This window comes from Bemisia tabaci, chromosome 5 (assembly GCF_918797505.1).
Source record: "Bemisia tabaci chromosome 5, PGI_BMITA_v3".
Taxonomy (NCBI): Eukaryota; Metazoa; Arthropoda; class Insecta; order Hemiptera; family Aleyrodidae; genus Bemisia; species Bemisia tabaci.
The window spans coordinates 34,873,491-34,900,084 of NC_092797.1; the positions used below are offsets into that span (position 1 = coordinate 34,873,491).

General features: G+C 39.7%; 1 protein-coding gene across 1 annotated transcript in view; it reads left to right on the plus strand.

Moving 5' to 3' along the window:
- The window catches only part of ssp3 (short spindle 3), a 44,819-nt gene extending 22,064 nt beyond the window's left edge, over window positions 1-22,755 (plus strand). Inside the window, exons 19-21 of the mRNA XM_019052106.2 lie at window positions 7,678-7,830; window positions 15,117-15,287; window positions 20,780-22,755. Coding sequence (XP_018907651.2) covers window positions 7,678-7,830; window positions 15,117-15,287; window positions 20,780-20,854 — 399 coding nt within the window. The 3' untranslated portion in view covers window positions 20,855-22,755. The remainder of the gene's footprint in view (window positions 1-7,677; window positions 7,831-15,116; window positions 15,288-20,779) is intronic.
- Window positions 22,756-26,594: the final 3,839 nt, after the last annotated feature.

Sequence of the window (26,594 nt, forward strand, 5' to 3'; positions counted from 1 at the left end):
GAAAAAATTGCCTAAAAAGGCCCTTTTTTGCGGTTTTTTGGATATAGCGGCTACGCATGAGAAAATGTCCCGGATTTAGTTAATGTTTTGAATAGCTGACATAATTTAAAAGAATGGTGTATACATATGCTAGGTTTGCTTAAAAATTGAGGAAGATACAGCATCGTGAACATAGCGCCCATTCACGTTTTCGCGGCGCACCCGTCAACGCGCGATCCGGCTTGCCGCGGTCAGCCAAGTTCCGAAGCGTTCCAAAGTTCCGAGATCCGAGGTTCCTCAATTTTTGAGCAAACCTAGCATATTCATATGAGGACTTATCTGTAACAATAGCGGATGTCGAGTTTTCACATTGTGAGAAAGTCGCGTTTAAAGTTTTTGAAGCTTTGCACTTTTCTGCCCGTAGAACCGAGAGGATTCTTATAAAGTTTTTCAAGAAGAGCAACTCTTCCGGTAAAAAGCACACGTTTTACGATGTATGTAAGTGAAAAATTGAATGAGTAACAGCGATTTAAAAAAAATGTAACATCCGCTATTTTTACTGCAAATACTTTTTTATGCATGAAACAAAGTTTTCAGGAAGGGTAAGGCTGGTGAAATGATTGAAATGAACCAAAAGTAAGTCAATGCTGAGTCATTTAACAAAATTGAACAAGAATCTAAACCGTTTTTATCTTTTACAACAAAAACAAGGAAAAGATTATAAAATCAGTCAAAAATTCAACAATTCTGGCGAGACGGTCCCGATACGTATACGAGGGGGGACCCAAAAAAAACCGGAATTTCGCTGTAACTTGGCAACAATGGAAAATATTCGGGTTCCACCGCTAGGAGGTGTAACTAGGAGCTATGAAGAGTCACTATGCTAAATTTCAACATCGTAGCACATTTTCTTTCCATTTAGGCGAGACTTGGCTTCAGGGGTGTTTGGCGACTTCGTAGTTTTTTAAGATGAGTCAATTTCAGTAACAACACTTAGAGCTCAAATTTTTCTCTCTTGCTCGATGAAAATACGGTTTTCTCTGTTAACCTTTTAAAGTGCTGCTTCCAAAGGACAAGCTTTATCAAAAAGTTCAGTGTAATTACGGTTTTTTCAGTTTCAAAATGGTCTGTATCGCCCGAAACCCTGTATGGCTCTAAACCGCTATCGCCATCGGCTAGAGCCGCTGAAAACATGAAATAAATCGCGTTTTTGTAAATGAACATGGTTAAAAATTGTTTCGTCTACTAGCAGATATCACTTGGATGTAATACAGAAATATTCAGAACATTGCTGTGAAAAATTTCGGCATAAAACGCGTTGTTGCCGAATTGATCCCCTATTTTGCGCTCTAGCCGGTGACGACCGCTTGGCGTTCAGCCTACGTTCGAACAATAAATCACACTTTAAAACGAAGAAAAACATTTGTTCACTTATGTTATAGGTAAATTATGTTCTCTGCAACATTCACTTAAAAAATTGACAAAGTTTAGCCGCACAGAGCCTATGAAAATCACCTATCTTAAAAAACTACGAAGTCGCCAAACACCCCTGAAGCCAAGTCTCGCCAAAATGGAAAGAAAATGTGCTACGATGTTGAAATTTGGCCTAGTGACTCTTCATAGCTCCTAGTTACACCTCCTAGCGGTGGAACCCGAATATTTTCCATTGTTGCCAAGTTACAGCGAAATTCCGGTTTTTTTTGGGTCCCCCTCGTAATTTGAGTTTCAACTACAGCCCATGGCCGGTGGGCTGACAGTAATCGCAAGCGGGTTCGAATTTCCACAGTGTCCTGCCACGCCGGCCGGGGAAAACAGTGGATTCTCACATCCGCTGTTTTTACAAATAACATGTTTTTCAGTTCATATCTCGCCGAAAAATTGCGCTGGAAGTCTGAAACTTTGCAGAGGCATTTTTGAGGGCTCTAGAATTCGAAAAAAGCGTTTGCCCTAAAAATGGCGGATGTCAGCAACCGCTGTTGTTACATATATGTCTTCATAGACCATTTTCTTCCAAATTATGTCAGCTATTCAAAACATTAACTAAATCCGGGACTTTTTCACATGCGTAGCCGCTATATATAAAAAAAACGCAAAAAAAGGCCTTTTTAGGCAATTTTTTCAATATGGCGGAAAATGCTCACCAGATACGCGCTTTGTAAAAACAGAAGATTCAAAAACGCCTTCAATTGAGGTGTGATACCTCACGCGTTCTGGAGAGTTCAAATAGTTGTATCCTTGCGCCCTACTAAGAAGATGGAAGATTAATATTGAAGTAGGTTTCCCGCGTGGTTTCTCGGTTTTCCTGCGCCGCTGCTGCAGTTTCGACCGTTAAGACGGTAGTTTACGAGCGCTAAAGACGGGATTGTATATCGCAAATAGATAATTATTGCAGAATAATTAAAAATTAAGAAGCAGGAGTAATTTAACTGAATAATAAAGGGTACTCAAATCAAAAATATAATGCAAAACAATTTGGAAAATCTCGTCATGTAAATACAGAAGATTCGGAAACGCCTTCAATTGAGGCGTGATACCTCACGCCTTCCGGAGAGTTCAAATAGTTGTATTCCTGCGCCTTACTAAGAAGACGGAAAATTAATATTGAAGCAGCTTTCCCGCTAGCCATTTCGGGTTTTTCCTCTGCCGGTACTGCAGTTTTGACCGTATAGTATAAGGGCGCTCAAGCTAAGCTAGTATTTAGCAAATGGATAATTTGTTTGGAAGAATTAAAAACAAGAAAGCGGTAGGAATTTCAGAAGTTACTCAAATCAACAGTAAAATTCAAAGAACTGCGATAAAAAATGTGTATGTAAAGCTTAAATTAGAGCCAAAGCACGTCCGAGCAAATTTTGATCTCATAATTAACTGGAACAAAAGTAAGGCACAAGAAACCAAATCAAGGGGATGCGCGCGTAACCGTGGCAGTAGCTCGGAAGATCAGTCATTCCCTTTCTTCCACGCTCCGAATATTATGGGACCAGAAAATCTCGTTTTGTAAAAACAGAAGATTCGAAAACGCCTCCAATTGAGGTTTGATACCTCACGCGTTCCGAAGAGTTCAAATAGTTGTATCCCTGCGCCTTAGCAAGGCGATGGAAGCTCAATATTGAAGTAGGTTTCCCGCGTGGTTTCTCGGTTTCCCTGCGCCGCTACTACAGTTCCGACCGTTAAGACCGTAGTTTACGAGCGCTAAATACGGGATTGTATATCGCAAATAGATAATTACTAGGGGGCTACGCCCCCTGGCCGCTACGCGGCCCAACCCCCTGAAGGCGCTCCGCGCCATTAATGGGCCGCTTCGCGGCCCTATATTTATCCTCCTATCAGTGTTAGTTTTATTTTTCCCCTAAACAATTACGATATGAGGTATACTTTAATTTTAAACTTTACTTAAAATTACTTCAAAATCAAAAGGACGCGTTTTGGAATGACTGCTTGATGAAATATTGCAGTAAAACAATGAATAATGATAGCCAGGCGATAATGAAGATTTTATAAGTCGGGGATCGAACCCGCACCGAGTTATAGAAGAACGCATTCGACGTCTTAAACGACTCGGCCACCGTACGAGACGAAGTTTCCGGTGCGAATCTTGTGTAGATAAGTGTAGAGCTGATGCGCAGGCTACACAGCTACTGCGCAACCTCCTCGACCACTGCGCATCCTCCCGCGCATAGCGGTAGCAGTGCCGGAGCATTCTGTAAACTCACTCACTTTTATAACGTGATTTTAAAAAAACCTGGGTCCTTTTTACAAAATCTGATTGCAGCGGGCTCATCTAGGGCCTATTACCTGTCGATTTACGCAAAAATCATGGAAATCGGCCTGGTAGAACGCTCAAACGAACTATGACAAAAAGTATAAATTTACCTTGTTTAAATGGGAGAATTCGCAACTTTACCACGTAATATAAAAAAACCTGGGCCATATTTTGAAAATCTGAAAAGAGTTGGCTTATCTAGAGACCATTGCCCGTCGATAGCCGCAAAAATCATGAAAATCGGCCCGGTAGAACGCTGGAACTAAGCGTTACCAGTTTCGCAAAATTAGGAGGTCTCGGAGCTTATAGTATAGATTGCAGAATAATTAAAAATTAAGAAGCTGGAGTAATTTAACTGAATAATAAAGGGTACTCAAATCAAAAATGTAACGCAAAACAATTTGGAAAATCTCGTCTTGTAAATACAGAAGATTCGAAAACGCCTTCAATTGAGGAGTGATACTTCACGCGTTCTGGAGAGGTCAAATAGTTGTATCCCAGCGCCTTAGCAAGGCGATGGAAGCTTAATATTGAAGTAGTACAAGACTGCACGAATACACCCTGCATTACGTCAAACACAGTGCGGCCAGCAGCGGTCGGCGATAAACGCATAGCGCCTGCAAGACTGTAGGAATACTTCATGCATCGCTCAAAAACACAGTTCGGTCAGCGCGGTGCGGCGGAAGTTGAAATTATTAAACCATATCTATGTTTGTTCTTTCATAATTTTTTCGTTCGTTTCTAATAAACCTAACTTTCGCGCAAAGTTGCATGAACTTTTGCGAGTAGTGTTGAAAGGGCTTTCGCAAAAAGTGTGTCCAACACGAGTAAACGCGTCTTATGCACCCCTCCTCCTCCGTCACGTTTACTTGATGGTTTTTATTGATGTTTCAAAACGAATGAGAAGGGGGAGGCAAAATACAGGCGGCCCCTGGGCGGCAAGTAGGTAAATCCGGCCCTGCTAAAATCAGCAACATTTTCAACGTAAATCGCTCAGTTATAACCTTTAAAAAATTGAATTATTCAAGTCAATTTTGCAACTCTGGAAGAGGGTCGACGCTGCGTCCGATATACCGAACCCCTTTAATCAGTTTGCTACTAGCAGACGCGGCAAGCGTGCGAATTTTGAAAGTCAGCAGATTTTCGGGTTAAACTCGAGTAATTGAGGATCAAAACCTGCAATCCCATCGCGCTGTCTAAAAATTTGGCATCCGTTTTAATTCATTTTAAACAGAGCAGGTGAGTTTCTGTTTACGTACTTTTTCTAGAATTCTCTACTTGTTACACTGGAAAAAAAAACACATTGGATCTAGAGTCCAGACTCTTAGAAACATCGACATGAAAAAATACTCTTGATTCAATCGGATTTTTGCTTAAATCAAGAACCAAGCCTCTTAATTTGAGCGGATTTCCTTTTGATTTAAGCAAAAATCTGATTGAATCAAGAGTATTTTTTGTTGTCAATGTTTTCAAGAGTTTGGACTCTAGATCCAATGTGTTTTTTTCCAGTGTAGTAAAAAAAAAGTGTGGTAAGAAATTTACGCATATTGTCTTATTGATCACTCTTTTTTAAAAATTGAACACCAGCCAAATTTTTAGACATTGGAATGGATACCGGAGCTTTTGATTCTCAGCCCTTGAATCTCCTTGGATCCAAATGGGAAAACCCCGCAATTCCTCGGCGAACCGGCAACACGGCCGTGGAAACGGGAAGGAATCGCGGCGGGAAAGCGGGAGCTCGTCAAGTGGGTGAACTGCAAACAAGGAAAGTTGAATCGCTTTCGAAAGCTAATAAAAGCGGAGGAGTTTCCAGGCCGCCGAGGGGAGCCCGGTTGCGGATGCTAATGTTGATATGATTCAATTAAAACCCAAGTACAAACAAATGCAGCGCAAACAAATCTCGCATCCTCTCCGCGCGCCGATTTCCCGAGCCGTTCGGCCCCGCTCCGGCCGACCTGTCCCCGTTCCCGGCCCCTGGGATGAGACCGAGACCGAGACACGGTGGACCCCGTTTAAATCCATTATAAATATCGATTTCAGGCGAGGCAAGCTGCCTCACCGAGAATCGATTGTTTTGCATACATTTAAATGGAGGAAAAGCAGTAGTGCCAATTTTCAAGAATCGCTATTATCTCAAAAATCATTATCCATATCTCACTATCTCATAATACCGGGAAAATCCCTGCTGTGTTTGGGCTCAGTTCCTTTTTTTGCAATTTTTTGGCTTGCTTCGCTTAAAATCGATTGTTTTGCATAGAATTAAACGGAGGGAATCGACCTGTCCCCGTTCCCAGCCCCTGGGATGAGACTGCGACACGATCGGTGGACCCCTTTTAAATCCATTATAAATATCGATTCCAGGAGAGGCAAGCTGCCTCACCGAGAATCGATTGTTTTGCATACATTTAATTGGAGGAAAAGCAGTGTTGTCGACTTTCAAGAATCGTCACTGTCTCAGAGTCTCATGATACGGGGAAAATCCCTGCTGTGTTTTGGCTTAGTTCCTTTTTTTACAATTTTTTGGCTTGCTTTGCCTAAAATCGATTGTTTTACATGTACATTTAAACGGAGGAAAAGCGCCTTTGTTACCTCGCAGCGGATCCCGTTTAAATCCCTCATAAATATCGATTTCAGGAGAGACAAGCTGCCTCACCAAGAATCGATTGTTTTACATACATCTAAAGGAAGGAATAGCCGTTGCCGGCTTTCAAAGATTGCCATCGTCTTAGAGTCTCATAATACGGGGAAAATCCCTGCTGTGTTTGGGCTCAGTTACTTTTTTGGCAATTTTTTGGCTTGTTTCGCCTAAAATCGATTGCTTTGCATACATTTAAACGGAGGAAAAGTAGTGTTCCCCCGCAGTTGACCCCGTTTAAATCCACTATACATATCGATTTCAGACTAGGCAAGCAGCCTCACCAAGAATTGATTGTTTTACATACATTTGAAGGAAGGAATAGCCGTTGCCGGCTTTCAAAGATTGCCACTGTCTCAGAGTCTCATAATGCGGGGAAAATCCTTGCCGTGTTTGGGCTTAGGTTTTTTTTTTTGCGATTTTTTGTCACCTTCTCTTTCCCCTCCTGCTATGTCAGGCACGTATTATTTGGCACCCTTTAATTCCTCTCTTTCTCCTTTCGAGACCTTGATATCATGTAGATGGTCTCTTACCGAAGAGAGCAGCAAGTCCAAAAATGAAGTTTTAAGAAAATGAACCTTACAATACGTGTATTCTAGCGAAGCTCTTACCTAATATAAAAAAAACACCCAAAAATGTAGCGGGAACTGTACGTAACAAGATAATAAGATAGTGCTGGGTCTACACTATTTTGCGGGGAAAACAAGGTCAATAAGTTCAAAAATTTCAATTTTAGTCGAAAATTTGAGCTCTAGTGAGTATTCAATGTAAGACTATGAGAGGCAAAGATGACTGTCCAGTTGTTGGGATGTTTCGCATGCACATTTTAAAAATGAGCCCTTAATTTTCAGAACCACCCCTTGATGATACTTCTTAGCGGGCCATCCTCTTCAATAGAGGAAGAAAGCGTAGGTTACCTGCCATCCGTTTACGACAACAGAACGTCAGAATGCGACGCCGCGTAAATATGATGAACCTGGCTTTGAGACTGCGCTCAACTGTCTGTGGGTTGGCCTACTTAGTTCAATGAAGGCGTTTTGAACTCCCGCTACATTCTCTCGCGCTCTCTTTTCTTTCTTCAGTTGAGTTGAATTTGTTTTATCCAGGGGAATGTTTGATGTCTCATTTTCACATCCAAACTCCCTACACTTTTTATTCTTTTAAGGAAATTGCGGCAGTTTAATGGATCTGAATTTTTATAGTTTCTGCACTGTAATTTGCAGCAAGACTGATTTTTTCCCCCTTTTTATACTTTTCTTTTAAGTTTATTTACATGTAAAGATATGTTTTGTTTGATTCACAGAGCGTTCTTGGAGCTGAAGGAATTTCCTTGCAATTCCGTCACATCGCAAGTTACTTACTGTGGTATTGTTCCCAGAACAAAAACGAAACCGAACTCCTTCATCAAGTGGTCGAACTTGTCGGATATTTCGCCGTCGGAAATAACGATAATCAAGTAAGTAAAGCGCTTGTATTTCATTACTAGTGTATACGTTATTGCTTGTGTATCGAAAGAGGTATAAATAGATCGGGAATACAATGACCATAGTCCGGGGAACCGACAAGTTTGGTCTTCAAATGAGATTTTTCGCTCTATCCAACTAGAATTATAGTTGCCGCAATTAGAATTCTTTGGGTAAGCCGTAATCTAGTCAGAGCATAGAACAAGTGTTCTTCGTTTTGTAGAAAAATCTCTCTTAACGGTTTAGTTTAAAGTGTGACAAAACTAATAGAACTTTAAAATATTTTACCCATTAGATAAAACCATCTGTTTTTGCGTTGTGCGTGATGTTTGCCTTGATAACGCTCGTTCTAGAGGCTTCTAACACAGTTAAAAGCCAAATTGGTGTGATTTAATGCACCTATTGAGGAATAGTATCGTTATTTCTACTCTTTTACTACGGAAAAAATGTGCCATTCTCCGATTGGTTGGCGAGTTTTAGGCTTTCATGGTAGCCTTTTCGCCCCCAGTTTTGGATTTAGCTATAGAATCAAGATGGCAACAAAGAGTTCTGGATCTGATACGAAGGTTTCCGAATTTCCAACTTCTAACCTCTAGCTCCTCCATTTCGACGAAGTTATGCACTGCTTGCACTGTCGTATCACTATACATAGCAATGATTGTAAAAATGATGTTGTGAGATAATAAACCTAGCAGTGGCTAAACGGAAAATTTTCTCGACCGAATCTTCCATTCTACATAAAATGTTCAATATGAAACAGTAGCTCAAAATTGACGGAATTTGATGTTCGACTGTACACACAGACGGCCTCACGCATTAGGCAAGATGACAGCACGTGATATACTCTGCATCTTTGCGTGATTACGTCTTGGACGTGCAAAAAAAGTTTTAACATATAAGGTTTGAACATTTGAAAAAAGGGTATAATTTTACTCAATACGACAGTATGTACATATACATGTACAATATCACTTATCCGCGGAATAGTGTGACCGCTGTTTTGTCCGGAATAACGTCAATTTCTGAACAGCTTCTGCTTTCCTCGCAGCTCTTGTTTTATACAATTAGGACGATCTGTTTTTATGTCAGCTTTCGGAGTCGGCACATTTAAATTCGATTAGTTGAACAATTTTAAAGGAAAACGAAAATTTGGGTTTTACTGCTCTCTCGCTTGTAACGTAGCAGACCTGCGCCCCTACTCGTTGGAGAGATAGCACCGTGTCCGACCCAGAAGTGACTCGACCTGACCCCCTGAAATTATCTGAATCGAAGGTACGGAGATAAGCGAATCATCCGAAGATGGACACCGCGTCGTGGCGGGACGAGATCAAAGGAGAGCTTAAAAGGCGCCATCCATTTTTATCCCTCTCATTTGCCTCGGCGAGTCCGGCCACTCTGGATTCGGTCCTTTCGATTTTATTTCGATTCCCACCGCGATCGGCGCGTAAGTGGTGTTTGTCATTAGACGGCGGCCATCAAGTTCCATCCTCGGATTCTCGCTCCGGCGCACAGTGGATCGAGTCAACGAGAGAGGTCGGACATGAATTTTTTTACTAAAACTACAAATTTTCATGTTTGTTTCGTCACATTTTGAACTTTACGAGGTGCTTTGTGAAGAAAATGTTACGAGAAAACCAATGGAATCACTTGTAGAACCTCAAAGTTTTGTATAGACGGAGTTATAAGCACTATATTGTTGCATATTGCACTTGTAAAATTTTATCGGCACTACACACAATTATATAGACTTAAAACTTTTTTTGGCAAAACCGATTACTTACTTATTTACTATTCACGATGGCCATTTCGGGTGGTCAGGCCGCCCATCATCAGGTGACTAAACTGGGTGACTAGTCACCTGATGATGGGCGGCCTGACCACCCGAAATGGCCATCGTGAATAGTAAATAAGTAAGTAATCGGTTTTGCCAAAAAAAAGTTTTAAGTCTATATAATTGGAGTTATAAGCGTTAAAGTTTCCAAATTTTGTCCGACCTCTCCTGTTGACTCGATCCACTGTGCGGCGCCGCCGCTAACCAGTCTCCTCCCGCCAAACCACCTAGAATTTTATCATCCCCAGGAAAAACCCCGTATCAGCATTCCAACGTTGCCAAATTTTTTTTTGTCAAGTACGCATTTTCCGGAAAATGGGCCTCTAGACGAGGTTCCTAACTTTCTAGAGGCCCATTCATTTTCACTAATTCATATTACAGCAGAACACTGAAAAAAAAAAATCACGGGTTTTATATTCTATGGACATACCGTCCGTTCGGGCTCTGCGGCCGAAAGTTCCGGGTGCTGGAGCCGTAGCTTCGATTGCTCCGGGTGCTACGCTCGGAACTTTCGGCCTCTGAGCCCGGAACGCGTACGGTATGGTTATATAGCCATATATTTTTTTTTCAGTGAACGCCACGCATTTTCTCTTCAAAATTCCACGAGAAAAACAAATCTTTCGACAAAAAGTCTGAAAATCAACTCCTGAACAAGATAGAGGTGTTTTCTATTAACATTGATCAAATGGCAAAAGTACAAAAGACGTCATTTGTATAATCGAACTTCTATTTGATCTGTTTTTAAAATAATTGTCAATATCTCGCTCAAGAGTTTTTTTTTAGTATTTAGTACTTCCCGTCGTGTGAATTGTCATCGAAGCAAGTTTTTGAAGAGGTGACATGTGACATTTTCTTTTACTTCAGACCTTGTCTAGTAGCCCGTCTGTGAATTTTTTTTCTTGAATTTTCTTCGCAATTCAATGTATGGTTCATGGTGGTCTGGAAAACCGAGAAACTCAGAATGTGTGGGAAATATAATGTACTTTCGAGAGTAGTTCGTCGGCGCCTACGTACCATTGGCAACTTTTTGACAAAACTTTTGAATGCTTTTCATAATTCGAATCCTCAGAAGTGAAAATTTGTCCTCAGTTGAGCAAAAATCAACCAATTTGAAAGAAAAAGAGTCAAGCGGAAGTTTTGAGTGCTGGTCAGAGAAAGACAAGAAAAAGTTAGAGAAAAAAGTCAGGGAAAGGGCATAGCTAAAAAAGGTTGGGAAAGTCAGGAGTTTTGGCAATGAAGCATTTCTGTAAGTATCAGATAGTTTCAAGAAAATGTATTCATAACTTTCCTCAAAAATAAATTTTTTATGCAAGGAATTTTTCAGTGGCGTGGCGTGCTTTGCGATATATCGATTGATCTGCCATTTCAACCTGTGGAAAAAGATCGATGAACAGGGTGTTCGCAACGAACACCTTCAAAATCGATTCTTTACCACAGCTTCAAATGGGGAAATATCGATAATCGATCATTCACGCGTCGCCACTGGAATTTTTACAACATCCGAACGTCCATACGATGTTCTTCCTGAGCACGGCAGATTCCGGAATTTTTCCAAGCGATTTGGCAACAACTCTACCGACGGCGTTAAAATGCAAGCAAGTTGGCTTTTGTTTCTCGGCCGAAGAAGATGAGACCATTTCAGATAACCGAGGCGGCGCTTAACCTCCCCCCCTCCTCCCCAAGCGTTCCCCGGAATATCTCCACCGGAGTCGTTCTTTGTATCTTGTCACCTCTCTGTACATTTACTCTTTGCAGTGGATTTGGAGATGGTTTCAATTCGAAAGACACATCTGGAGAGGGCATTCAGTCAGACATTTTTCTGGTTTCGTAGGAGGAGGGAAAATAACAGTGGCGTGGCGTGCTTTGCTATATGTATCGATTGTTATGCCATTTAAACCTATGGTATAGAATCGATTATTAAGGTGTTCGCTGCGATCACCCTGTTTATTGATCTTTTTCCGTAGGTTTAAATGGTACAACAATCGATTTATCGCAAAGCACGCCACGCCCACTGGAAAATAAACTTCGGTTATCTGTACCAAACATTCTTACGACACCCTGAAGTTCTCGATTTGGTCACCCCGAAAATCTGGACAAAAGTCGGAGATAATTGGGTGTATGGAAGCGAAAAAACTCGGGGAAATAGGAAAGGTCAAGCAAAAAGTCAGGAAAAATTGCATTTTCGAAAAATGATATTTGATACTTGATGCGTCACATTGCCTGCCTTGTTTTCCAGCCAGAGGAGCCCAGGCCGTCCATAAATTGGACGTATTTCTATATCAAACGGAACTATGTGCATTATGACGTGAGCCCTATTATGCATGTATTCTCATGGAGCTCAGGGCTCTTCTCTTAATGCACATAGTTCTGTTTGATAGAAATACGTCCAATTACATAACGCACTTTTCCGGCATTTTGGACCTCTAACCTGACAAGAGAGCACTTTACTGAAGGGCATCAGACTTATCGCAAGTGACTATTTATATTGTGACTACAATAAAATGTTGTTACTATGTTTTTACAGTACAATATTGTCCTCCTCCTCCCCCCCCCCCCCAATCAAAATGTAACCTCAATCTTTCCCTACCCAAACAGTGGCGAGGCGTGAATAATCGATTATCGATTTTTCCGCATTTGAAGCTATGGCAAAGAATCGATTACTAAGGGGTTCGTACCACCCTGTTTATCGATCCTTTTTAATAGATTTAAATGGCAGATCAATCGATATGTCGCAAAGCACGTCACGCCACTGAATCCACATAATTTCTCGTTCCTCGTGTTTCATGTCTAATGTTGCCCTTTTTTCCTTGTTTTTGGAAAAAATTACAAGGCACGAGCACTTTAATATTAAGTTGCTAGAGCCGACAAAATTGAGGGAAAAAACTGAAACAAAAAACCCGGAAACTGAAAAGCTTCATCGTTAAAAAAAGTGAAAATCTGAAATGGATTTAGTAGGTTCGACGTTCGATTCGATACGTTTTAAAGTTGACATTTTACGTCACACTTTTCGAAGTTTTCAATCACGAACATTTCCGTGTAGTTTTAAAAATGCAACCGTCCGATTTTTCGAAAAATGCTCGTGCATCATGAATTTTTCCACCTTTTTTCCGTCTTTTTTTAGTGGCTCACCCAAAACTGTGTAAGTGGTCACGTGGAATGTGTATGACTCCGATTTTACTCCGTAGATTGAGGGTTCCAAATGTTTCCCCCATATAACTTATCTCCACGGATTTCTACGAATTCAAATTTCAGGTTTTAAGAGCTCTAAAAGCCCAGGCTGACTCCTATTTCAATAAAAATTCATGTATACCAAGTGAAAGCATGTTTTCAACTATTTTCAAGCTTCCTCTGCTAATTTCTGAAAAATAGGGGGCCAAAAATTCGACTGAAATGTCCCACGTAATATTTGAATAGCCCATAGAAAAATTCAGGGATTTGTCCGAAACTTTGCCCCCCAAAATATTGTAAGCACCCCGTTGCCTTACCGTCTATTTCCAGGGTTTCCAGTGTTGTAGACACAAGTCCGGAATTTCCGGAAAGTCTGGAAATAGTGCTAATTTTTTAAGGGCGGTCCGGAAGTACTGAAAAAGTGCGGAAATTCCGCGAAGTGGTCAGGAAATGTTTTCATTTTTTGTCATTTTTGTCGCAATTTGAGCGAGAAATTAAAATTTTTCGAATTTCGCTGATTGGAGGTACTGAAAAAGTACCGAATTTCTTGGGAACGTGCTGAAAAAGTACTGAAGAAGTACTAATTTCTGGTTAGTCTGTTTCCGTAGACACCCTTATTTCTTATTACCGTCAATACCATCTCGCAGAACCGCTATTTCCCCCCCTCCTTACATCAGCCTAGCATTACCAGCGTAGATACGTAAAAAAACTAGACTCTAATTACGCACCTTGCATCTTACGCGTGACATTTCCGTCATCGGTAATGAAACAAGGAAGTTTCCGACACGGAGCGGAAACCTTCGGCTTTCGTTTGTCGCGTGGATTCGTCAAGTGATCGTGGGAATATTCAAGTTTGGGGTGCATCAGCTCGGTTACAATTCGGAAACTGAACTTGTGGGAGGGAGGAGTACGCGGTACACAGGTGTAATGTCCTCTTCTCGCGGCTTGGTGGCGCGGTGCGGAGTGTAAGTCACCTGTAGTCGCCCGCAGGAAACCGAACTCGTGAGAATTGGCCAGTCATTGTACGAGTTGAAAAGTCGATTCATTCAAGTGAAGAGTGGCAATGACGCTTTTTGGGAAAAATCGATTTCCTAGAATTAATTGAATTTTTCCCCAAAAAAATCGGGACTGTCTAATAAAATGAAAAATGCACTGGATTAAATAGTCTCTTGGATCCTAAGTCCAGACTCTTAAACTTTACAAGAAAAAATACTCTTGATTCAATCGGATTTTGCTTGAATCAAAAGGAAATCCGCTTATATTATTATGGCTCTCGATTCAAGCAAAAATCCGATTTAATCAAGAGCAGTTTTTCTTGTCGAATTTTTCAGGAGTCTCGACTCTGGATCCAAGAGACTTTTTTTCCAATGTATGAACGGTTTCCCGTATTACATCAGCGTCGTCGACATATTAGGATTTTAGACCTAAATTGAACGAAAATCGTTTGATTTCATACGGTTGCTGGTCGGAAAAATTAACTGCTAATTTCCATAAAATCGACGTGATTTTTTTGCGACAAAAGATGGAAGTGATTGTTTTGAAATTGAGGATTGGAGAGAACTTGATACAAGAGGGTTTGAAAGCTTTAAATACGAAATTTTCATGGATGTGCCATCGAGTCCTGTCGACTCTTCAAATGACTCTTTTGTGTGTCACACAATCGTATTTGAATCGCGATGCCGCGAATTTGAAAAAGACAGAACAATGCCGGAATTCACCAAAAACTACGAAAATATCCCATAAATAAGAGGAATTCATCGGAAATTCTATGTCAAAACTCGAAGATTCCTCTCCTTCTGCTTCGAGACCATTTTCACTTCAAAATTAGGCGGTCCGCGTTGCGTCAACGTTAAAAATAATAGCCATAAGATGATAAAATCGAACGCACGTTTACTCGTAACACACACAAAATATAGCTTCCGACCGAACTGGAAATGTATCACTTTAACGCCTTGTCAGTTTGCCTTCAATATTTTGGTATAGGCAACACGGGCTCCCACGTGGTCGAATAGTGGTATCATCGTGATATGACGATTCATTCGTAACACACACTCAGGATATCCTCTAACTGGATGGGGAGAGGTTACTCCAACGGCATGTCAGTTTTCCTTCAATTTTTAGCATAGGCAACACGGGCTCCCTCGTGGTCGAATGGTGGTATCATTGATATCGTCGTCACGCATACTTAGGTTACAACAAATATTCGATCACCTATTTTCGTTTTGATTCCATCTGCATTTTAATTCACGTGATTTTGTTTCTCTTTGTTTTCTTTTTTAGTTAATGTTACAAACGGGACACATGCCGACCGTCCTGCAGCAGTTGTGCAACCTTCCGTTTCCTTACTTCAGCAACCCAAATCTGACAAGACTCCTGTTCCCGGTGCTACTGGCTTGCATCCACGACTGCCCTGAAAATAGAGCCGTTTTTGATCAGGAACTCAGCTACCAGGTCAGTGCCGTGTCTTTCGTCAAGAAGTAAATTATAACAGTAGATCATATCGCAACATTATTAACGTCTACACAACACAAAAAAATAGAAGAAAGTCACAATTTTTACATTTTGTGACACATGAAAAAAACCGAATTATTTCAATATACCTCTTTCATACATCTCCGAAATTTTATGAAATATTTCACGTGAAATTTCAAGATTTTATTTTCCATGAAATTTTGCCGCCCTGTGCTCTGTGCAGAGACTGTTTCTAAGACTTTAAACATCTCGAAAAGTTGGGAATCGAAAATTGAAAGAACCTCAAGACGCTTTCCAAAAGAGCAGGGCGCAAATTTGGTGAGGACCTTTGCGAGGACCCCACCTCAGCGAGGGGCCGGGTGAATTTACAGCGTATCGGCTGCACTCTCGACTCCTTCTCCGCAGCATTCGGGGCTTTTATTCTTTCCGCCGGTATTTTACGGCCTGGATCCGTCGTTGGGTGCGGGCGCTGGCTCCCTCCCTCGCGGAGTCGGAGTCCCGGTAGCGCCTACCCCTCCGGGGCGCGCCGGGTAATTTTTATTGCGCCCGCTCGCACTTGTTCGGCTGCAAGCGGATTCGTCGCCGGGGATAAATCTCAATTAAGCGCCTCGAATCGCCTTCCTCCGGCGTCCGGCCCCGCTCCGAGCCCCCGCCCGGAGCGAATGGAATTTATCGGCCAAGACGCAACGGCCAACTACTCGCTGAACTGGACACTGGACACGGCACCGTTGTCGAGTTCGGTCTAGAGTACCTATATGGAGAGAGTACATGTCGGTGATTTTGAGGTTAGGTCGTGGAGCTTCTAGGGCCCAAAGGGTAGCCTACATGTAAAATCGAATGGGTCAGTTGTGCTGGTCACAAAATCTTGTTTTGGTGCTTTATTCTTGCAGATAAACTAAAAATAATATGATCTACCCAGAGTCCCTTTATACTGAGAGTCAAGATAACACCCCCTCATGGAGTCACAAACGGGAATATAGATTACAGAAATTGAACGTTTTTCGTAATCTTTGATCGGCCCATTCTCAAATTCCTTTCCCCGTTCCTTCGCTCATTCCGTTTGTTCCTTGCCAAACCCGTAATTCCCCGGTCTATTCCAGATTAGAATCTTTGCAATCGGTGAAAATGTACTCTTTCTTCCGTTCGTGACACTGTGAAGGCCTAAAATATGGGAACCAATCAGAAATGGATTCACATTGTCTTGACTCTCAGTACCAAGGGATTCTAGATCTATCTAAACAGCAACTTTCTATGTTGAACATGAACCGAGTTATCGCGCCTTGAAAAACTCGGTTTATGACGTCATCCACCGCGGTAGTGACACCCTTGCTTTCATCGATCGGTGTGACGCACATTGCACTGGTTGTTCAACGTGAAACTCGTAAGAAATCAAGGTGGAAGAATGTACGGGTGTCATTACCGCGGTGGATGACATGAAAAACCCGACTTGTCAAAGGGTGATTAATTAATTAATTATAGCTAATCTACAAGAATCAGGCATCATATCACGATTTTGTAACCAGCACAACTGACCGAAAACTGACGTCAGTTTAGCATTGAAAGTAAAAGCAAGAATCAAGATATCGAATTAGTCAGGTCAAAATAGCAAAAAAAGGGTGTCAACTCGGAATAAATTGCAGCGAAAGCGTTTTTTGAGGGAATCTCTGTAGTTCTACTACCGAAACGATTGTTAGGGGGAAATGGTCTAACAACGTTGAAATACACTAAAAAATTTGCATTTTTTCAGTCATTTTTGCAGTGAGTTGGCATTTTTTTAGGCTAAAATCTCTTTGGGGGAAAATTGTGCTCATGTGAGCTTTTTCCCTCTGTATTGATATTTGCAGCTTTTTGCTTATTTTTAACGCACGTTAGCTAAAAAATTCCAACTCACTGTCTTACGACTCGTGCGTCTACCGCAATCAGCTTGTGATATTTTTGCATTTTTCAAGAAAAGTATGAAGTTTCTGCCAAAAGAAAAAAAAACATTTTTAAAGAACATTAAATTCACTTTAAAATAAGTGGTCATTCAATACTCTGCAATAGTTCGTTCTTTAATTGCAGGGAAAAGAAAAAAGCTTTAAATTCAGACATAACTTTACAAAAAATCGTGTTTTTCGGCAGTTATCCTAATTTTTCACCGTAAATATTGATTTTTCCCCCGTCGCATTTTATAAGTGCGTAAACTTATTTGGGGGTGAACTCCATACCTTAGTGGATTTCTCCGACGGTTTGACACCCTCGGAGATGATCCAAAACTGGCGGGCGAAAAGTAACTCATAAAAACGCCACCACGTTGTCGTCGCGACTGTCGACCACCTGAGCCCATGACTAACGGCCACTTATGCAATTAGCAACACAGGGATCTCTCACCGGGGGAGGCGTCGAGCGCTAACTGCACACGTCTTAATTACCACCCACACGCCTCCCCACACCGTTCAACTTGAGTTACTGTATTAGTCTAACCAAAATTATCCCCCCCCCCCCCCCAGAATCTACAGGCGGATCCAAACTCTCCGTCGCGATTCCTTCACAGCTTTGGGGTTGTTCGAGAATTACGTAAGTCATTTAGGAATAAGAGGGTATAAGCTATTCTTTATGATCTTACGAGGGGAAGTAGTGGGCATAGATCAGTATAAGCCTCCCAATTTTAGTGTTAACAAAAAAAGAAAAAAGGAAGTATTAAAAAAAAAATTAATGACGCAGAATTGGCCACCAGACACGAGGTTTCGTATGCCGCACGTATCTCGGTTTGTGACGTCGCAAATCTCCTGTCAAATTTCACCCATTAAAGGAAGTTTCATCACCATTTTGGTACACAATTCCGTTAGATTTTCCCTCGCTCTTTCGAGAAGGAACTGGAAAAAAGGTCTCCTGGATCCAGAGTCTAGACTTTTAAAAAATTAGACCAAAAAATAGAATACTCCGATTCAATCAGATTTTTGCCTGAATCAAAAGGAAATCCGTTTAAATGAAGAGACTTGACTGCCAATTCGAGCGAAAATCCGATTGCATCAATAGTATTTCTTCTCGTTAAATTTTTTAAGAGTCAGAACTTCGGATCCAAGAGATGTTTTTCTAGTGACCCGTTGAAAATTTCCCACATGAAGTCCGAGTAGTAGTGTTTCGAAAAAAGTCCTTGCGGACACAGGAAATTTGAAAATGTGTGATACAATCTGTTACTTATTATTCTTCAAGGAGTACCTACATTTCAGAAATGTTTAATATTCTCATTATGATTCATGTACGATTTTTCCTTTTTAAAGTCTTTTCATGTATCTGTATATTGTGTGCAATAGGCTCTTCGTATTTCCTTGCGCACCTACGTAAGGGAGAACTCGGTCCCCTAATATACCAATTATGAAGACGCTCACGCCCCCAATACCAGGCGCAACTTTTAGCGACAGGGAAGTCTATGGTTAACGATATTCGGAGGGGGCGGCGATCCTGCGTTAAGCCACGGTTCCACAGGGCGCTGCGCTGGCGATGTGGAGTTCGCGCGGGAGAGTGCGATGATTTTAAACCTGACTGTTTCTACAGTTTGTGGGCAATGTTGGATCAATCTTGCTTTATCTTCTGAATTTGATCGCCTTGAACCAAAAAATAATAATAATAAAAAAAAAAACTTTTGTCCCAAGTTTTAGCCTACGATTTGCGCATCGAGTATTTCTGAAATTATCTTCACACTAAGATATCAAGGGTTTTATGTGCCATTGATTACGAAAAATTTGTATTCCTCGCTCAATTGTAAAACGCGAGTCTACTTGAGTCAAATCGCGCACTACAATTGTTTTGGCAGACTTCTCAGTCGAGCAGTGTTCCTTCCCTACCTTGTTTTCTAGCAGTATAGACAACTTACAGTACCTGAGCCGTAGCGCCGATGTCAAAGTTTTCCAATTTTCATACTGCTTGCAAAGATTTTCATACGTTAAGGTTTAATTGGCAATCTATTCCAATATTTTCTTTTCTTTTCCCTTCCTTAATCGGTTTTAATAGTTCGAATTTATGATTAGGGTGTCTACAAGTCCGGAAATAGTACTGATTTTTTAAGGGCGGTCCGGAAGTACTGTAAAAGTGCGGAAATTCCGCAAAAAGATCCGGAATTTTTTTAATTTTTTTTTCATTTTTATCGCATTTTCAAATTTTTGAAATTTTTCTAATTTCGTCAAATGGAGGTACTGAAAAAGTACGGAATTTTTTGTCGGAGGAGGTACTGAATTTCTCGAGAATGTACCGAAAAAGTACTGTAAAAGTACTTATTTTTGACCAGCCTGTTTTAGTAGACACCCTGATGCAGCGGAGTACCTACGTCAATATCTTTTTTAGAAATTATTTTCATTCAATAATTTTCTTCGGACAGATCATGTTCTACGTGAAATTTTGATGGGAGCACAAGTATCATAAGGTTGAATTCACGTCTTGTCTAGTGAGTGGCTCATAGCTTAAGGGCGACCCAGGTCTAAAATCATTGCACCCTGTCGCGCACTATCTGTGGAAGCGTGGCTTTAAAAGCTCGGCTCGGCTGTCCGTAACGGCTTCATGCTTTTAACGTAAACTCCACCACGTCGCGTCGGTGTGTTGTCGCGTTCATTTTTAATTAGCCTCCACCAGAATTTCTGCCTCCCCTACTCTTCCCTCCTTCTCGCCTACCACTTCCGAGTCGCGTTTTTGCCTCTTCGGTAAATTTGATTTAGTTTTCAGCAAGGCTAGGTTGGGGGGGGGGGGGGGGATAGCTCACTGGAGGCTTCAATTTTGACTTTTTTATCATGCCTCAGCGCGATGAGGTTGTTGAATCTGGGGTCGTTGATGACTTCTGAATTTTATCGTGCAGACGTTGTGGCAGACTGTAAATTTTCTGATTTAAAAAAAAATGGCTCCACTGGAAAAAAAAACACATTGGATCTAGAGTCCAGACTCCTAAAAACATCGACAAGAGAAAATACTCTTGATTCAATAAGGTTCAAGCTTAAATCAAGAACCAAGCCTCTTAATTTGAGCGGATTTCCTTTTGATTTAAGCTTAAATCTGATTGAGTCAAGAGTCCTTTTTCTTGTCAATGTTTTCAAGAGTCTGGACTCTAGATCCAATGTGTTTTTTTCCAGTATTGACGGATCTGGAAGCGGTATGGAAACCGGGAAAAAATCAGGAAAATTTATGCAGCTGTGAAAAGTCTTGAAATTTTACCATCAAACTTCAATTTTTTTCTGTCGAAAATTTTGTTTCGCTTCTATCACAGTTATGTTCTCAACCGTCAAATCTTGAATTTTTCACTTGTATCGTTTTATGAAACGAATTTATTCGCTCGAAATTCCTGTCACTTCATGGAATTTCCAGGAAATTATTCGCACAAGAACCTTGATACAAATTCCGAGTCATTAAATTCTGATATAAAGTTCATCAGTCATTCTTTTGATTTGATTTTAAAAAATAACTTAATTTAAATTTTCATATCAATATTTTTCTTATTTTTTCAGCTGTTGGAAGAATTTCAGAAGTCCGAGGAAGCTAAGTCTTTGCCTTTGATCCAAATATTGGAGAAAGTTAAATAGACACCAGACTCGCATTTTTCTAACTCGTGACGCATTCTAAAGTTTCCCTCCTCTTAAATAATCAGTTACTTTCCTTCTGCGACTTAACTCTTATCTTAAATTGTGTGATTATTAAGTATTAACCTAATCCTAAGTTCTTAATTTCGTGCCTAATCTGAGCATTTTTTCTATTTTTGTAAGCTCTCTGTATAGTGGCTTAGCTACCGGAGCATTTTCGCGTGGTGACGCTCTTGTCTCGTAACATCTCACCTCGGCCCATTCGAGTTAGAAGTATGTACTATTATCTATAGACATAATCGAACCAACCGTTTTTTAACTTTAATACCAAGAACTCCTAAACCTTGATTCTCTCGATACTTGACGACTTTAACAACTTATGAGTTCAAGTCGCTTAAGTCCCCTGAGGAAAACTGTTTCAATGCATTTTGATGCACTTTGAGTGTCTCTTAAGACTTGCTGCCAGAAGATCCTTTTTCTTTTCCTTTTTTTTCCATTCCAGTTTAACATTTTATTTCACTCTCGATAAGTGAAAGCTTGAGAAACCTCCTTTATCACACAGAAAAATAGTCGCTATCAGTCTCAAATTATGTGGTCGTATTATTTTTCGACTTTTTGATGTATGTTTTTATTATCATTCAGCCGCCCAGCATTTTTGTCTCTCTCATATCAATCTTACTTGAAGTCGATTGATTTTGCACCCATCGTGTAATTTTTTTAGCTCAATGAAATCAGTTTCGCTTGTTTTTGTTGTACTTATTTTGAGAAGGAAAATCAAGGAGGCGAAAAATGTTGGAAAAGCTTTAAGACAACATTAAGTTCGCATGAGACATATTCTTCACATCGAGATCCAGTCCAAAGCCCATATTCAATTCGAATATTTGGACTGCGTTTCGCACAAAAAGAATATCTATTGTGGATTACCCGTACATTGAAAAAAAAAGTATGGTAAAATCTACTATAAGTCTCCTTGCTTTTTTATACAGTGATACTATCTAGTGAAAATAATCAGAATTATAGCAGTATTCACCAGAACTCTGGTGATACTTACCATAATATGATAAGTGCCACCTGAGGAGTGGGTGTCCTGCTCCGTTTGCGGTTACAAAAAATTAGGTAACAAAAAATACAGTTCAGCTTATTCTGGTAAAATCCGTCCAATGGATGACTTTTTGAAATCAAGAATCGCTGTTTCTGGATCACCCTAAAATCCTTAAAAGTCTATCCGCATAGGAAAATTAATCGACTTAATTACGTTGTTCCGTAAGTGAGCCATCATAGTGATTCCTCGTTGAAAAATATAGTCCTTTTAACTGACAATGAGTGTAATGCCGCTGACAATTTGAAGTAGTGAATGGCCCCGTGAAGTTCCTTTGCGGTAAAGAGATGCAATAATTGTTTTTGCATGAAGAGTTTTGTTAGTTCTTTCTCTGAACGAAATGACTCCAGTCCGTGATTTGAGTCGGGTGTCAAGTATCAATCAGTTTGTTACCCTTGCAATATCTTGTTGTGATATGGTTAGATTTATATTTTTTACGTTTATTTTGTTCCATTTTTAAGATATTTATTTTGTTCTGCTTTTTTATATCCATTCAGTTTTCTCTCATTTTAATAATCTTTGTACGACTTTTGTAACTGAATTCTATTAACTGTAAACACTGAATAGTCCAAAAATTCTAGTTTTTCTCGTGGTTGTTACTTTAATAACGATCTTTACACTCTGTCACGTACTCTTTCAGTTTTTACACTCTTGTTGTTTTTCACGCAGCAATAATATTTTCTCCTTTCTTGTACTTTTCTTATGTTCCTTTTCCTCTTTCTCTGTTTCTGTACTTTTTTAATTTTTCATTAAATGAGTATCCGTCAACATTCTTGACAACTGTGATACGTGTTTAAACACTGAATTTTTTTGTTCTCATTTTCCCGTCCGAAACTCCCTATTATTTCTAGAAATGAAACCAAACATCATTTTTCGAAGCTGAAGTGTTGAATTTTACGGAAAGCTCGTAAAAGCTTTTAAAAAAAGGATACGGTGAACGTCTCTTGAACCCCCTATAATCACAATGAAAACCGTATGGGGGTTTCTCGAGGAAAAGATCTGCTGAAGGAGGAACTATGAACATGGTCCCAAGTGACAATGACTTAAAGCGTAGAAAAATATGCACAAAACTTCATTCTTTCACAAGTCTGCAAGTAGAGAACTATTTAAAGATAATTTTGCAAATTCATTATTCTCTACAGACTTTAAATTTTTGATAGGTTAAAATATGCTTCTAGAGAAGCTCTAAATTATTCTTAACTCAATTTTTTTTTCTTTTAATGTCACTACCTAGATTCCGTTTTATTGAGCGATGCCCGTTTATGTTCGCCGTTTTTACCAAATCACTGATCAAAGAATATAATTTTGAGTAAAATAACTACCTACGGACATTCACGAATTGATTTCTGAAAGTTTACTGTTAAGAAAGGCTCAGTAAAGTCTCTTTGAAAAAGAGAAATCTCTTCCCTGATCATTTGAGCATCGCCAAACACAAAGCTAGACTAAACTCAAGTTGGTACGTTCTTATTTTTAGAATCATCTAGAATTATGAATACTATTTTCCTTAATGTCCCCTCACTAAGTAAGTTACGCCATTTTCCAACGGTTAATCGCGTCTACTGAAACATTTAAAGATCATCACCTCAATGCAAGTTTGTTGAAGAGGTTCATCAAATGCAACTATGTATACGTAGCTAAATGGGTACCTACTCTATTACAACCATTTAAACCTACCACTTTAAATTTTTGATAAGAGCGGGCGTGTTGGAAAGTGTTATTGGCTAAAAATTAGGAAGGTCGTTTACGTGCATACTGTATGGTTCGTTCTCATCAGTTATTAACCATTAGCCACGAGGTAATAACTGCGCTCTTTATTAGCTATCTCTGGAGTTGCTACGTAAAAAAGCAGGCGTGATAAATCTCGCGCGATATTGCATTCGGGTTAATGTTGACTTCTGAAGTCGTTTGCTGAATTTTAAAGTGACTCGTCGCACATTCGACCAAGTCAGTAGAAAGAGTCGGACAAAATCTGGAAAATATAAAAGCTCGAGTTTTTGAAAATGCGAAACAAAAATCATTAAAAGTTGTTCCATGATGGGTTTTTTCGTGAAATTGTCTCTCGAAAACACCCATCGGAATTAAATTTGTGACAATATGAACATCAAAATTTGAAGTATCAAACAATGATTCCATGTCCGACCTCTTCTTTAAGCTCGTTCTACTGTGCGTCGCTTGAATAGGGGAAGAGGAGAGCTAAATCGTAGTCTTACACCTGAGCGTGAATTTTTGTCCTAATTGGACGTATTTCTGCCTAACGGAACTATGTGCTTTAAGACATTAGCCCTGAGACCCATAAGAATATATGCACAACAGGGCTCACGTCATGATGCACTTAGTTCCGTTTGGTAGAAATACGTCCAATTCGCTGAATATTAATGCATTTAAGTGTTGTGGAGGGCTAGAACGATCCTCTTTTTGATTGATCACAATTGTTACGTTGTTAAATTGAGAGTTTACATTTTCAAAGGGAAGAAACTTCAGTTTTAATGATGATACTGCTACCTATAACAATTCTCTTTCTTGAGAGCTATATCAAGAGGTACCCCTTTTAAAATAGACCATGCCGTTTGGCGTTAAAAATTAATAATGACTAATACCTTTGGAAGAACTTGAAGTTACGCATTAGAGTTAAATTTCCCACTTTTTTCTCATTTTACAAGTTTTGTAGAGCAATGCAATGAGGTTTTTTTGCCATGGAACGTCCCGAACTCTTTTCATTTCGTTCCCATCTAACTATATACGGTCATTCCCGTTTTTTTGTACTTTGCAATGGCTACGAAATGTGTCATGAAATTAATTGTGCAAACGGGTGGGTCTTGAGGAGAAACGTTGCTGCTTCTAACTTTAAAAATCTGACGTTATTCTGCAATTAAATGAGTTACACTCTAGCAATTCTGCCTCTCTGCAGAATACATTTTTTGGAATGTGGAATGTATAATTTTATTCGCGGTATTTTTGAATCTTTAAGAATTGCTGCGACAGAATGTGATTTTGTCCCTTTTCATTTATTTATTTATTTATTTATTTATTTATCTATTTATTTATTTTTTTTGATACCGACATGATGTTGTTTTGGCCTAACGACGTGAGCATTCTCGACAAAAATTGTTACCGGGACGCGTCACAACGAAGCCACCAAGAATAGGTAAAAAAATGAAAACAGGGTCTCCTTTTATCGTTTTAAGGATAAAATAAAAGTTATGAGTATAGAGTGCGAAGAAAATCGTCCTTCTAATCTAGTCAATTTAAAATTTCTCACTTATAAAAATCTTTATTCAATTTGTTCTTTTCAGGTGAATATTCATCTTATTATGTAATATCTTATCTTTATTTTATTACCAGAAAATTACTTCGCCTTTATTAAAAAGCTTTTATCTAACTACCAGGACATTATCACCTTTCACTTACTCAATCTAAAAAAAAAATCATTCGTTCCTTTCTTATTTTTGCACGGTGCCTCCGTATTCCAAAAAAAAAGAAAAACTGGGAATAGTAGCTTTAAAGTTTGACGTGTCGGTTCACTCGCCAATTACCTAATACTGGAGGTGAGTTGGGGAGCATTTATCCCCACAAATGCTACCCTGCACATGATTTCTGGATACTTGATTTTTAATGAAATAAAATGAGGCAGGGCAAAGGGGCTTCCGCAAAAACTTATACGTCATTGGTAGTTTTCCAGAGCCCTATTTCTCCCCCTTCCAAGGCTAATGGACTCAAATTGGACATATTTATGCTAAAAGGAATTATGTCTCACGTAAACCCTATGAACATAGTTCCTTTTGGCTTAAATACGTCCAATTAATGTGTTCCCGCAAGAGCTTAACATACTTACAGATTCGTGCAGCGTGCTTTCTAAAATAATTGGTTTTCAATATTTCCTCAGTTTTGACGTCATGCCGGAAAAAAATTGTGGCATCAAACTGACTACCGTAGTTTCGCCGCGACATTTCACCAGTAATGAGCAGGAGTTTAAAAAAAGGCAGAGGATTTTAGGGCTGCATTTTTCCTTGAAGTAGATTTTTTCACGAGAAGTGTGCCCTTTAAAGCCAACAGAAAAAAAAGAAAAAAAAATGTTAGTGAAGTGCAACACAGAAGTTTTGCACGTGCCTAAAAAATGGCCATAAAAACCGTTTGGAAGTTCAGTAATTCTGTCAATTCAAGTTCTGAGCCCAACACATCATCTAGAACTTGAAACAGCATCCTCTCAAAAGTAAGATTTCCCAACTGCAAACTGAAACTCGTCTCATCTCCGACTTTATAAGTAATTTACATACACGTTCTGTGTAAGCATGGCCCAATAACATTAATCTAAATAGTAGGTAAACACATGGCATACTGAGAAAAATTTTCATTCGAATCAAAAGGAACTTTCATCGACCTTCCATTCCCTGCAAAATATTCCAGTTTTTTTTAAAAAAACGACGAAGGTACCAGTCATTTTAAGGAAAATTACGGGTGATTCAAAAGAACTAAGCCTCTCCGGAAAATTTTCATTGTAAGTTTCATTTGATCTAAACAAGTTTCAGGGTAGTAAGCTGTAGTATAGTATTTATAGCAAGTTATAGTAGTATTATACTACAGCTTACTACACTGAAAAATAGTATCAACAACTCTCCGTCCAACACCCAATCTCTTCCTCTTCCC